This window comes from Microcaecilia unicolor, chromosome 13 (assembly GCF_901765095.1).
Source record: "Microcaecilia unicolor chromosome 13, aMicUni1.1, whole genome shotgun sequence".
NCBI lineage: Eukaryota > Metazoa > Chordata > Amphibia > Gymnophiona > Siphonopidae > Microcaecilia > Microcaecilia unicolor.
Window position 1 is genome coordinate 82,019,338 of NC_044043.1, and position 15,105 is coordinate 82,034,442.

Consider the following 15,105-nt stretch of genomic DNA (forward strand, 5'->3'; position numbering starts at 1 on the left):
GTCTATTTTCTGGCACAAAACAAAATGCCTTTTTTTCCAGGTGCGCTGAGGAAATGGACCAGCGCAGGCCATTTTTAGGCATGCCTTAGTAAAAGGGCCCCTTGGTGTTTTTACTCCATGTGAAACCAAACCAGTAACACAAGCAGATAATGTCTACCATGCACTGAAAGTTGAAGATGTATGATTGCTGGCGTCAGCAGTTTTCCAGCGTCATCTTCAGCTGGCAGGGCTTAGGATCCCTGCCAGCTACCACTAAGAGTGCACCAGCTCAGGTTGAAGGCATTTGAAAGCACAATCTACATCACTTATCATTTTCATTCCACTTTAAGAAATTTTCGTTAACAGAAATTATTATAGTCCTCTGAGGATAGGCTGGCCACAATAGTCTTACATGTAGGCATTGGAGCCAACTCTGTGGGTGCTTGAGCACCCCCAATATTGAGAAAATTCCTTGTATCTGTCCAGGGAAGGGTTATTTCCATTGGGCTTAGCACCCCCATTAATTTTGAAAAGTTGGCTCCTTTGCATGTAGGTGATGTCATCCATGGAGCCCAGTGCATTGTTTTATTTTCTCAGCTGGTGCCTTCCCTCAAGGGAATTTTTGGCTTTGTTCCTCATAATTTTCTTTTTGTACAGAAGTATACCTTTCATGTACCTCCTTCTTAGAGTTTATTTTCTCCATTTTTAAGTTGTCTTTTTCAGCTCTGAAGGCCTACTTAGACCTGAGCACCAGTGGGGTAGCATTGAGATTTTTCAGGGGAGCTTGCCCCTTTTTTTCCTCACCATTGAGTTGTTTGATTTAGCTTCAGCCATTTTTCCTTCCATGTCATCTAAAGTTCCAAGTGGCTTTAAGCACTGTACCCGGTGCAATAGGACCATCTTTGGGGCTGGTGTATCCAGTGTTTTGGGTCAGACCACAGTTCTCTAAACATGTTCTTTGTGTATGCAGAAAAGAATCCAAAGATGCTCAGAAAAAAGAAGATTTTTGGATCCAGATCCGAATCGTCGACTTCACTGTCGGCCTCGGCGTTTGCACCGCCATTGGAGTAATCGGTCCCAATGGCTACTAGACCTTTCTCAGACACTGAGAGTGGACATGCATCGAGTGGGTCTCCACCTGCCTTGGCACCGGCCATAATGCAGGGCTCCCGGGATCGATCTGTATTGGACTCGCCACTGAGGAAGTGCGTGGATTCAAAATCATCCTCGTCAGGGTCAGTGAGCTTCAGGCCTTAGTAGCGGATCTACCTTGCCTGAAATTTCATCATAACAGGGTAGTTCTCCGCACCCACCCTAAGTTCCTTCCTAAGGTGGTGTCAGAGTTCCATCTAACCAGTCAATCACCCTGCCAGCATTCTTTCCCAAACCACGTGCCCATCCTGGTGAAAGTGCATTGCACACCTTGGACTGCAAGTAAGCCTTGGCCTTTTACTTGGAGCGGACTAGGCCCTATAGACAGTCCCCTCAACTTTGTTTCTTTTGATCCCAACAGGATGGTGGTAGTGTGGTGAACAAGGGGCTCCCATGCTTTGTGATTAGTATTGCTGCCCTATGACAACTTTTCCCTTCAGGGTATTTCCCGTGGTTGGCCAGCAGGTAGTGTTTGACCTCTAAATTATAGCTGTAACAGAGGTTTGTTTTGTTTTTAGCTACATTCCCCAAAAGGGAAAAGTAACCTGCAGTGTCCTTGGTCAAACATCCTTAGTGCTAATGCTCTGTGCCCTGATTGGCCCTGAAGCCAAAGACCTAGCCCAGAATGTACTAGAACTCCCCAGTCTCAGTTGGGAGTGTGGAGGGAGTAGACCTCTGCCCTGAGGCCCTGTTCAATATTGTAAGCAGTTTCTTTTTCTTGACCTACCCAGGTACTATTTAAGTGTTCAGCTAGATTTAACACCAAACCTTTTTTTTTTTTTTGTTACCTGTTCCTGTTTGCTGTTTAAACTTTTACCTTTCACTGTTCTAATTTTTTTGATAATAAACTATTAGTTGTTTAGCTCTGGTGTCCTGGACTGACTAAGAATCCTGGCAGTTTGTGTTCTTGTTCTGTGAGTGCTTTCTGGGAACTGTGGAACCCCTAGAAACCACAAGGGAAATAACTTGCGTGTGGGAGAACTTGTCCAGAGGCAGATGGATGGAGGGTATTCCAGTGTAGGGACACGTGCACAGGTTCAGGCAGACCTGGGCAGTGCTGGGCTTAGACCCTCCAGGTGGCCACAGGGTTAATCCCATGTGGGTGCTAGGGATAATTCTAAGACGTGTGACAGGTAGCCATGGGTAAATGCATCTTGCATCTCTATTCTAGAGGGTTATGTCAAGGCTCATAATGTGAGAGCCATGGCTGTGTCAGTAGCCCAGTTGAGGTCATCCTCTGTTGAAGAGATTTGCAGTCCACACATTGACATCCCTTTACTGCTTTGAGCAGGATACCCAATGCAACAGCCAGTTTGGTCAAACAATTTTGCAGAATTTGTTTTGGGTCTAGAACCTAACTGTACCCTCCTGGACTCGTTTTATTCTTTTCAATGCTTCATCCTCACTATATAGTTTCACGTTAATTGACTTTTTGGACTTGCCATTGTGAGTCCCTATTGTCCTCATGTTTTCAGAGAGGCTGAGAACTAGGAATCCCACATGTAAGACTATTATGGCCTGCTTGTCCTCGGAGAAAACAGTTACTTTTCTGTAGCAGGTGTTCTTCTAGGACAGCGTGCCAATTAGTCTTACATACCCTCCCACCTCCCCTAGGAGTTGGATCTAGTATTAGCTATGATATAGTACTGTTGGTCCAGAGTTCACGACTCAGGCTGGAAAGCACCCCGTCATGCACGGTGGTAGTACTACTTCAAACTGTTAAAGTGAAAGTACACTAGGCAGCAATTTCTGCACCCACATGTAAGACTAATTGGCCTGCTGTCCTCGGAGAACATTTGCTACAGGTAAGTAACTTTGTTTTCTTATTGTTTTCGGGTCAATACATTTTTTATTCTTATCTAGTTTTCACTGTGAAAAAAAACAAGTTTTGTAGTTCTAGTTCTCAAAAACTAATGACCTGAAAATTTTCATTCTGATTATTATTCTCAGTAATAAAAATATCCCTGCAAGTACCTGGGCATATTAGGATAGCTATCAGTCTTGCCTAACTTGACTGGATAGTTATGCAGGTACCAGCACTGAATATTGGTGGTACTCAAATAACTTCCAACTCTATCGCCAGACCATCCCAGCACAAGCTAGATAGTACCGAGGCAGTCAGACATGATATTTGGTGACATCTGAATAATACCGCTCAATATTATTGCCTGGGCCCAGTGAATGCTAGTTATGTAACTAGCTATAAACATCAACCTAATAATAATTGTCATTCATTCACTTGCCTGTCAGATAGTTAAATATGACTATCGGTCTACTCTTGAAGGTTTCATTTTGGATGACTTTTACCAAAGTATGTGTAAATGGAATTACTACTACTACTACTACTATTTAGCATTTCTATAGCGCTACAAGGCATACGCAGCGCTGCACAAACATAGAAGAAAGACAGTCCCTGCTCAAAGAGCTTACAATCTAATAGACAAAAAATAAATAAAGTAAGCAAATCAAATCAATTAATGTGAACGGGAAGGAAGAGAGGAGGGTAGGTGGAGGCGAGTGGTTACAAGTGGTTACGAGTCAAAAGCAATGTTAAAGAGGTGGGCTTTCAGTCTAGATTTAAAGGTGGCCAAGGATGGGGCAAGACGTAGGGGCTCAGGAAGTTTATTCCAGGCTTAGGGTGCAGCGAGACAGAAGGCGCGAAGTCTGGAGTTGGCAGTAGTGGAGAAGGGAACAGATAAGAAGGATTTATCCATGGAGCAGAGTGCACGGGAAGGGGTGTAGGGAAGGACGAGTGTGGAGAGATACTGGGGAGCAGCAGAGTGAATACATTTATAGGTTAGTAGAAGAAGTTTGAACAGGATGCGAAAACGGATAAGGAGCCAGTGAAGGGTCTTGAGGAGAGGGGTAGTATGAGAAATGGAATGTAAGGAAGCAACTAATTCTGTGTTGCATTCATGTTTTACCCTAACTTAATCACATCCAGTCCATCATGAGTGGCTTGTTCTTCTGTCTTTTCCCCTTAACAATAGCAAAACAGATCAGGGGGTGTACTCAGTTGCAGCTGTTGTCGGCGTTAAATTTGTCTTCCCTTCATTTCATTTCCACTCAAAATTTACCCCACCTCCATCATCCTTTTGTCAGATTTTTTAAAACAAGTTGATTTAGAATTTAGAAAAAAAAACTTGCTAGATGAATATCCCCCACCCCCCCTCAAAGTAAATAATCGACACAAGCGAAACATAACTAAATATTGCATCTGGAAGTTTGAAGACTTAACTTACACTGCTTGCAAGATGTTCTTGCAGCATCTGCTCTCTGTGCCACCCGATGTCAGACCGTTCTATAAGTGAAGCCTATACTTAGATTAAGCACTGACAATCCATGTGGTCTTCTCCCCCTTCCATTCTTTGCTTTTCCAAACAGAAACAGTAAGAGCAATGACCCATGTCATCAATCAAGGAATGGCCATGTATTGGGGAACATCTCGCTGGAGTTCCATGGAGATAATGGTACAGTGTGCTTTTTTTTTAACATCTGCTGGAAATTTGTTGCCTGGATTCCCAGTTTGTACAAATTAATCCTGTATGTTGGTTAGTAAGTTGGAGCAGTTGTCAAATAATGGATAAATGCAGTGTCAAAAGTTAGAAATACTTTTGTAACCCTGATGAGTAACAACTATCCCTCTTCCACAAGTCCCCTGAAATATCTTTTGATTGTAGCAAGTTGAATTATCATTAATTTTTATGGTGTAAACCAAAACCTTTTGGATCTTTATATAGGACTAGCCGTTGAGCCCGTTAAAATGGGCTAGTGGGTCACCGCTGCCCCCTCCCCCCGAGTTCGCCGCCACCCCTCCACCCGGCCGTCTCTTCGCTATTCAACTTACATCTCCGCAGCAAGCAGATCAGCTGAGCTCCTGTCGGCCTTCCTTCCCTGCCTGTGTCCCGCCCTCGTGTGGCGTAACGTCGGCGAGGGCGGGACACAGGCAGGGAAGGAAGGCCAACGGCAGCTCAGCTGATCTGCCTGCTGCAGAGATGTAAGTCGAATAGCAAAGAGATGGGGCCGGGTGGTGGCAGCGGTGACTCCGGGGGGGGGGGGGGGGTACCAGTGGCGGCGACCTCGGCGGTTCTCTCCCCTTCGCACAGTTTCCCTCTCTGTCCCGCCCCCCCGTCATCATGTATTGACGCGGAGGTGGGACAGAGAGGGAAGTCTCTACTGCGCATTTGCGAGTGAGTACGGTCACTCGCCGTTTATATGTTTGATAAGATGCCCAAACTCAGTCAAGCAGATTTACCCTGAAGGGTGGTTTACTTGTTAAATAGTCATTTAAATACCTAATTCCAGTTACGTGTACTAAGGAAACTTAGGGGTTCACTTAGTGCTTCATTCACTTGATTCTGAATTAATCTTACTCTCTCCTACATTATACGTTATTGTCTTGAGAAACACTAAATTGATATGCACTTGAAAAAAAAGACTAGTTTCTATTAAACCAGGTAGGGTGGTAAGAACTTGCGAGTCTCACTATTGTACTTGGGGTTCACAAGCTTTCACTGTACAGGGTAGTTAATGCAGAAACTAGCAACACACTTCAAAAAAAAATGAATGTGAAGGCCAGTGGGAAAAAGCCTTGCTTTTAGGGACTGGAAAAGGGATAATGTAAGCCACATTGAGCCTGCAAAGAGGTGGGAAAATGTGGGATACAAATGCAATAAATAAATAATGGAGAGAGGATGTGGAGAGAAGTAAAAGGGGTGGTATAAAGAGAAGGGGCAGAGCTGCTATAAGCAGAGGCTGGCAAAGCTCCCCAACCCCCAACCTGTGTACTACTACTACTACTACTTAACATTTCTAAAGCGCTACTAGGGTTACGCAGCGCTGTACAATTTAACATGGAAAGACAGTCCCTGCTCGAAGAGCTTACAATCTAGAAGACAAATGTACAGATAATCTGAAAGGTCAGACAGATTGGGGCAACCTATATGTTCGAAAGGTTAGGTTTCCGAATGCAGCATTGTGAAGAGGTGAGCTTTTAAGCAAGGATTTGAAGATGGGTAGGTAGGGGGCTTGGCGTTAGGGATTCAGGAAGATTGTTCCAGGCATAGGGTGAGGCAAGGCAAAATGAGCAGAGCCTGGAGTTGGCAATGGTGGAGAAGGGTACTGAGAGGAGGGATTTGTCGTGTGAGCGGAGGTTACGGGCAGGAACGTAGGGGGAGATGAGGGTAGAGAGGTAGTGAGGAGCAGCAGACCGGGTGCGCTTGTAAGTAAGGAGGAGAAGCTTGAATTGGATGCGGTATCTGATCGGAAGCCAGTGGAGTGACTTGAGGAGAGGGGTGATATGAGTACCTCGGTTCTGGCGGAATATGAGACGTGCGGCAGAGTTCTGAATGGATTGAAGGGGGGATAGATGGCTGAGTGGGAGGCCAGTGAGAAGCAAGTTGCAGTAGTCGAGGCTGTGTATTGGATTTAAATATGTTGGGAGATGGAGACAAAAACAGATTCTTTTTCCCTGTAGCCTGCTAAAAGTACTTTGTCACGACTCCTCAGACTTTGAGTTGCAGTTCATGGGGAGATAGAATTCAGTTTTTATGTACTATAATTTTGTTTTAAACTGGAAATACTCCTTGTATTCATGTTTTCTTTATAGTGACTACAAGTGCTGTTTTGGATCTTACTTTAAACATTGGGGATTTTTCTGTCAGTTCTGTGTCATGTAATGGCAAGTTTACAGGGGATGATTTTGCTCTCTTGTCTCGCATGTATGTTTTCAGGAAGCATATTCCGTAGCTCGACAGTTTAATCTGATCCCACCAATCTGCGAGCAAGCTGAGTACCACATGTTCCAGAGGGAGAAGGTGGAAGTACAGTTGCCTGAGCTTTTCCACAAAATAGGTAAAAAATATCATTCGTCATGTGGTAAGAACAGGGGTTAGACCAGGGGTTCTCAACCCAGTCCTCAGAATACACCCAGCCAGTCAGGTTTTCAGGATACCCACAGTGATATCCATGAGATAAATCTGTATGTGCTGCTTCCGCTTTATGCAAATTTATCTCATGCATATTTGCTGTGGATATCCAGAAAATCTGACTGGGCTAGGTGTGTCCCAAGAACTGGGTTGAGAGTTCCTCAGACCAAACAAGACAGTTCACTCATTTCCTCCCTATGCAACAGCACATAAAAACATAAGAGTAGCCATACGGGGTCAGACCAATAGTCCATCTAGCCCAGTATCCTGTTTCCAAAAGTGGCCAATCCAGGTCACAAGTACCTGGCAGAAACTCAAATAGTAGGAATATTCCATGATGGCAGATTAACAGTGGTCTCAGTTCCTCCACAACAACATTGTAACGTGTATATGAAATGTAAGGCAGGCAGGAGCAGAGCCCAATGAAATAAAAAGAAAAAGCCACACACACACAAAACAGAAAATCGTTTAATAATTATAGCAGAGGTATGTTAGGATTAAAAACAAATGGATGGTGTTTGTAACCCCTAAGTTACCACTATCTGCTACTTATTTAAAAAGGTATTTTTTGCATTTCAGAGATTTAAATAGTAGTAGTGGAGCAAATCTATCTTTTTTTATTTTTGTTTGTTTCAATCTAAACATGTTCCTAATATCTAATATTGATAGATTTTAGGAACATGTTAAGGAACTGCAAAACCTTAACACAGTGTGTAGTAAATAGGTCCCTTATTGTGATGTCAGTAAATTGTAAATATTACTGTTGTTAATCTCATTTTAGCAGATTTTTGCAGTGTCATCTTTCCTTTTTAAATCTCCAACAGGTGTGGGTGCTATGACATGGTCCCCGTTAGCTTGTGGAATAGTTTCTGGGAAGTATGACAGTGGGATCCCACCTTACTCAAGAGCGTCCTTAAAGGTAAAGGGGACTATATTTGTGCATGGTAGCTCTGAATGTGACTGTCCCAAATAACTGATTTAAATTCAGAGATTCGGTACTGAAATAGGAGCCTTTTTTTCCAATTGCCCAATAGAGTTAATGTAAAGAAGAGAGGTAGGTTAACAAACAGAACAATACTAGAAATTTTAGCACCGCTTTTAAACCTCAAGCTGTAGTGGCACAGAAGACTGAAGTTATACCGCTTTTCTACAGTTCTTGCAACCACATCCAAAGCGGTTTACCTGGGGCAACGGAGGGTTAAGTGACTTTACCCAGAGTCACAAGGAGCTGCAGCGGGAATCGATCCCAGTTCCCCAGGAACCAAAGTCCGCTGCATTAACCGCTAGGCTACACCTCCACTCCAATGTTTAATGTGTTTAATGGCTCAGCTGGGGTCCAAGGGAGGGAGGCATTGGCTCTGAAGGAGATGTCTTTCCAGCCCCCAGACTCTGGGAGGGATTCCTAGTGCTGCTCACTTAATCTCTGCTCAGCTCTTGGAAATAATTTAATGTCAGTTTTAGGAAATAGGAAGCAACAGTACTGAGAGCTGTGAGTTTTGTTTGCAGTTTATTGCACACAGACCTTAAGTGGATCTGGAGCCTCTCTAGGCCTTTGCAAAAATGTTAATCAACAGAAGCAAAGGAAAGAAACCTAGTGGATTATCGCTTTTCAAACGGAGAAAGCAAAACTATTCTAGTACATTTTATCCCTCTTTTACTAGCTCGGGAGGAGTAGGGGGGAGGGAAGTAATAGTTAAAAACAACAGGTTGATGACGGTTATGTGGGGTTACTGTGATTTTCTATGCTTTGCTAATGTGATTCTTCGAGTTCTATATATGAACCGGTTTGTCATCAATAAAAAATGTTGAAACATAAAAGGCTTAGCCTACTAGGTTTCCTTCCTTTTCCTCTGTTTAACATTTTTGCAAAGGCCTAGAGTCTCCAGATCCACACTAAACTTAATCAGATTATTTTCTCTGGTTTCAAATAATTCTAAATCACTTAAATCTATAATTTTCCTTACTATTCCGAACGTTGATTATAATGTCAACCTTTGTTTAACATTTTTCTGTTTGTACTGTTTAAATATACTATTTGTACTGTAGTCCTACTGCAGCTTATGTAAGCCATATTGAGCCTACAACTAGTGGGAAAATGTGGGATATAAATGCATTAAATAAAAAAAAAAATAACTTCCAAGAGCAGATTCATAACAGTGCCACAAAACAGTTCCACTTTAACATTCATGTCGGAGGCCTTATCAATGTATTCACTGTTCCCAGTTTTATGGGGGGAAAAAAAACACAGATTAAGTAGTGTGGTTGCCATGTTGGTCCACCCCAGTGCACAGAAATAGGGGTCAGTATATTTAAGGTGATAACATTTCATTGGACTAATATAATGAACTTCTGTACTAGCTTTTGGGAGCTACAAGTTTCTTAAATTTGCTCTCAGTTGTCAGTTTCATTTTGTTCTAATGAAAGGTATATTTACTTTATGGACTTTTTACTTCCATGTATTAAATAGCACAGACAGTTGGGTAGGAATGTCAGAAACCAAGCTTCTGCTTTTATACTGCAAACAGAGACGTTGCGTGCTTTGCAAAAAGTCTCTTGTCAGAAAAATAAATGATCCCTCCCATATCATGTTTCATCTTTGTGTTTTATGTGTCTTTTTTTCTGAAAGGGTTATCAATGGTTAAAAGATAAGATCTTGAGTGAAGAGGGGAGGCGACAGCAAGCGAAATTGAAGGAGCTGCAAGCTATCGCAGAGCGCCTGGGTTGCACCCTCCCGCAGCTTGCAATCGGTATGCAGTAACCAAACCAACAGAAAACAGAATTGCATTATTTCAGGGCTTTAACGTTATGAAGGATGGTTTTAGCCAAACGGTGTTCTTTCATCGTACTGCTAACAAGGCTCAGTGAATCCCAGTTATTGTAAGAATGGAGTAGAATATGTTGTGAAATTAGAGCTAAAAATCCAAAACAGAAAACATAATGGCAGATGAGGACCCTCGCCCCAACTTACTTTCCTGGAGCAGTGCCGTTGACCCCAGTTGCTCTCCAGCTTTCACCTCACTTATTTGCAACTAGGGATGTGCTTATTTGTATCCCAGGCTGCCGTGACCTCTGTTCCCATGTTTACTTCCAGCACTTTCTCTAAGAGGTCGTTAAATCAATCCCCCTTTCCATGAAAATATAGTTTTGGAAACCTTTAGAAAACATTTAATAATTTTACAGGGAAGAAAAACTCAAACGTTAATACAGTAACCCATTCCCTAAATAGATACAAATATTATTAATTTGTATAACAGTGTATCTAATGTTATTAACCAGTAGAATCAAGTAACGTTTTGTGCATATTGAATAAGATGAGGAAGACATTAAGGGGGTCTTTTACTAAAGCTATGCACACATTAGCCCTCTCCTCAAGTCACTTCACTGGCTCCCTCTCCGTTTCCGCATTCAATTCAAACTTCTCTTACTGACCTATAAGTGCATTCACTCTACCTCTCCCCAGTACCTCTCCACTCTTGTCTCTTCCCCCCCCCCCCCCCCCCCCCCCCCCCCCCCCCCCCCCCCCCCCCCCCCGGGTACTTTGAGCAGGGACTGTCTTTTCGTGTATGATGTACAGCGCTGCGTATGCCTTGTAGCGCTATAGAAGTGGTAAGTAGTAGTAGTAAAGCTTACCTCAAGGTACCTGCAGCAGGGCCCATAGGAATAAAATGGGCCCTGCTACAGATAACTCAAGCTAAATTAAGAGGTATATGTTCACCTTAACCAAAGTATATCATATGAGTTTTCTCTGTTTTCAGCACTTGTCTTTGTCTCAAAGAACCTTTCATTTCTTGCCTTTCCCTGCCATCAAACATATATTTGGTAGTAGTAAAATGAAATGCTGTGTAATTTGCGTATTATCCAAACAGAATCCATTGTTGCACTGTAGTTTGTGTTCCTGTTACATACAACTTTGTATTTTGGTGTTTCAGCTTGGTGTCTGAGAAACGAAGGCGTTAGCTCCGTTTTACTAGGGGCTTCCAATGCTGATCAACTTCTGGAAAATATTGGAGCAATACAGGTCCGTCCCTGCGTGTCCACTACCACAACAAAATTAAATCCTTACACTGTAAATGCATAGTGTGTGTTGATTGTACAATGTTTTATAAAAGTTACCAAAATGATCTCCAGCGTGCCTCAAGAATTTTGTGTTGCATCTGGTCATGGCACTGAATTCTCGATAAATTAGATGAATCAGTGGAAAGTGGGTGGCTAGCTTGGCAGAATTTCCAGGAAAGCAATACACCATGAGGGCAATTTTATAACTGGACACTTACAAATAGCCACCCCAAGGGAGAGCAGTGGGAACCTATTCTATAAAGGAATCTATACTACTGTGTTCCATTATAGAATACTAATGTAACCTGTCATAGATGCATCTAACATTTAGGTAGCTCATGTTTATGCCAGCTGTAGAGCTAAGTGCAAGTGTCTAAGCATGGCAGACATGCGCAAAAAAATATATATATATATTTACCATGGGAGTAGCATGCGCTCCTGGTCAAACTACTGTAGGTCGCCTCAGTGAGGCCTGTGATAGTGCCCTTTCACTGCGCGGTAGGCCCACTTTAGGCCTACCGCGCCTTAGTAAAAGGGTCCCATACCCCCGGATTCTATATAGAGTTATGTGCGATTGCGCGCGTAAATCTACGCATGCATGTTCTATATGCGCGTAAATTGTTTTAACAAGCTATTAAACGTCAACAGCTCTTAAACAATAAGGAGCCCTAATTGGCAAAAATTAGAATTTAGCGTACATTGTTAAGCGTATTCTGTAATGTACTGCGCCTAAATTCTAACGCGCACCAGCAAAAAGGGGCGTGCTTAAGGATGTGGAAATGGGCGTTCCAAAACCTACACTATATTGGCCCACGCAATCGTTGAGATTGGCAGATCAATCTACCGTATTTTTCGGACTATAAGACGCACCGGACCATAAGACGCACCTAGGTTTTAGAGGAGGGAAATAGGAAAAAAAAAATTTTCCTCTTTCCCTCCTCTAAAACCTAGGTGCTCCGGTGCGTCTTGTCCGGGTTTTGGACCTCCGTTGTGTACTTACAGGATTCCATGTTCCCTGGTGGTCTAGTGACGTCGGGGCAGGAAAGAGCCCCCTCTTTCCTGCCCATCGCGCTGCTCTCCGTGCTTCTCAATGCTTTCTGATGGTCTCGGCGATATTCAAAATGGCCGCCGAGAATCTCGGCGGCCATTTTGAATCTCGCCGAGACCGTCAGAAAGCATTGAGAAGCACGGAGAGCAGCGCGATGGGCAGGAAAGAGGGGGCTCTTTCCTGCCCCGACGTCACTAGACCACCAGGGAACATGGAATCCTGTAAGTACACAACGGAGGTCCAAAAACGCTACCTTCGGACTATAAGACGCACCCCCCATTTTTCTCCCAAATTTTGGGGGAAAAAAGTGCGTCTTATAGTCCGAAAAATACGGTATATTAGATGTTCCATCACACTTTGTTCTCAGAAACTCTATTTTTTATATAATAAGTCCTATGTTGTGCGACAAATAACAACTGAGACAGAAAGATTCAGGACATGAAAGATTTTAAAAGAAAATTAAAAGCTTTTCTCTTTCTACAGGTATAAGAGAGGGTGACTGATTGATCTAAGTACATGCAAGCTTGTGTTTGGTTCTGTCGTTACTGATTTTTATGGGCCATTTTTTATGTGTGTAAAGGTCTTATTTTTGAATGTATAATGTGATTTTTATATTATGAATGTACAATTTGTGGTCCACCTAGAACTTTTGGATTGTGCGGAATATAAGGTTTTTTTATAAATAAATTAAGCAGCAGATGCTCACGCGTTCAAATATTTAACAAAATGCACTTCAGAATCTAAACAGAATTTTGTCAATTGATTTATTAACCAGTTTATTTTGCTTGCTCTGTTCTTTTTACGCAGGTCTTACCCAAATTGTCATCGTCCATTATACATGAGATTGATAGCATTTTGGGCAACAAGCCATACAGCAAAAAGGATTACAGATCCTAACTTTGAGTAATATCCACCCTGGGCTCCTATCATTCAACTCATTTCTCCTGTTTGCCTGCTTAAGCTTTGTTGAAGCAAAGTGTGAAGAATGTTGTTTGCATCAAAGAACTCGACACATCCAGATATCATAGGAAAATTGTCTGATGTTGCGTCAAGTTTGCATACACTTTCTGTAATGTTACTTTTGAATGTGCACAAATGCAAAGCAAAAAACAAAATGTTGCTGACTGAGAAAAGATGATGAACTCTGTAGTAATGTGTATAAATAGCTCAGTGGCTCATGTGCTTCCTTTTATTAAAAGGAGAAAAAAAAAATCTATTTCTTCTAGAGGAACAGATTTTCAGTGTCATTTGAAAGTCATATCTGACTCTCTTAAATATCCATACATCTATTACTTGGATTAGATTCGTGTCAAGACTTAAATGAAAGAAGTTTATACTGGAATAAAGTTACAAATTCAGACCAAAGCTGGTTTACACTACAGAGTAAAAGCATAAGACAGCAGGGCTGTCAGGTAAGGGAGAAAGAGGGAGCAAACTTTCAAGCATGTGGAAAATCAGGTGGTTAAGACTTTGGCGTGTCAAAGTGTATTTTGTATTTTACATTTTCTTCTTTGCTGAAGATGAACGTTTTTCAGTAATGTACTTCTCGCCAAGTGAACTGCATCTAAGAAGGGAAGCCTTTTTTTCACTCGGATTCTGTAACATCACCAAGCAGATATCTGCAGATTGCTTTGTGTTCTATGTCACCGTGCAGTGGCTTCTTTTTTAATGCCTCAGTTTAATCATGCAGATGTTGCAACATTTGGCATGTAAATGTTAAAATCATGCTCCCAACCTGGATTCCAGCCCATCGGTTCCTCAAGGAGAATGTGGATCTTTCCTGGGTTTTGTTTTTGTTTTTCTCCTCGCTGGTCTTCTGATTCTTACGCACTTCCACTCATCCTGTAACCCTAATCCAGGACCTGCTTCATCAACCAGTTGGGCGTATACAGTCACAAAACAGAGGGAAAGCAGCATACAAAAGCAACCAAACAGAAAAAGTAAACACTGGGCCTTCAGGAATGAGAAAAATGCAATCCTTTATTAATGATGAATAAAGGATTGCATTTTTCTCATTCCTGAAGGCCCAGTGTTTACTTTTTCTGGTCATCAACCAGTTGGCCATTTACAAATTATTCACAGGGTCTTATGATACTTATTGGAGTAGCCAGATAAACTTGGCTGGTGGGTGTGTTGCTTGAGCCTTAGCACATCTGTCAGACTTTCTACATCTTGCAGTATTTTTCCCTGACGTTTCTACTGTAGTTGTGGTAGTTAATGATCTGCCATGGCCAAATGTCTAAAAAATGGTTTCCTTTAGAGGCTGTACTATAGTCTAGCTGAGAGGCATCAGTCCCAGGTGGTGGTGAAGGTTTGAAGGTCTTGCCAATCTGATTCTTGATTTCTCTCACACTGTTCAGCAGATATAGCCACTTGACTTTTAGCACTTCCTTTGCTGCACTTGCAACTACGTTTGGCTTGAGGAATTTGGGTCTCATTTATTTTAGCTCTTAACACAATAAATTAGAGGAGAATTTTTCTAACAAGCTGCTTAAGTTGTATGGCAAATATGCACCTAAGTTAAACCTGTTTTCAAAAGAAAAGCATGCGCATACTTAGAATTTGAAAAATACCCCGTATAAAGTACCCACACACATTTACAACTGGTGTTCAGTATGCACAAACGCTTGTATAATAAAGAATGCACATAAATTCTACCCCCCCCCCCCCCCCCCCCCTCCTATGCTCCACCCTGAGAATTCCTCCAGTCCACACATGGGGAGCAATTCTGTAAAGGAGGAGCTTAACATTTATGCACTGAATATGCATGTAAATGATTATATTACTGGCATATACATGCACAGACGCACATAAATGCCAAAATTTCAGCTACATACAGGCAGTGATCATGGTCACGGAGCACAGACATTATGTAGGGCATGAGCACTTACACCAGCTTTATGGCTGGCGCAAGTGCTCATGTGTAGATTGCATATCTAACCT

The 15,105-nt window shown here is 42.3% G+C and overlaps 1 protein-coding gene across 6 annotated transcripts in view; it reads left to right on the top strand.

The window, feature by feature from the left end:
• KCNAB2 (potassium voltage-gated channel subfamily A regulatory beta subunit 2) overlaps positions 1 to 13,511 on the top strand; it is a 168,143-nt gene extending 154,632 nt beyond the window's left edge. For all 6 annotated transcript variants that reach the window (XM_030222118.1, XM_030222120.1, XM_030222119.1 and 3 more), the window contains 6 exons: positions 4,516 to 4,601; positions 6,864 to 6,984; positions 7,883 to 7,977; positions 9,685 to 9,805; positions 10,988 to 11,076; positions 12,970 to 13,511. In XM_030222118.1, coding sequence (XP_030077978.1) covers positions 4,516 to 4,601; positions 6,864 to 6,984; positions 7,883 to 7,977; positions 9,685 to 9,805; positions 10,988 to 11,076; positions 12,970 to 13,059 — 602 coding nt within the window. In that variant the 3' untranslated portion in view covers positions 13,060 to 13,511. The remainder of the gene's footprint in view (positions 1 to 4,515; positions 4,602 to 6,863; positions 6,985 to 7,882; positions 7,978 to 9,684; positions 9,806 to 10,987; positions 11,077 to 12,969) is intronic.
• The last annotated feature ends 1,594 nt before the right edge of the window (positions 13,512 to 15,105 follow it).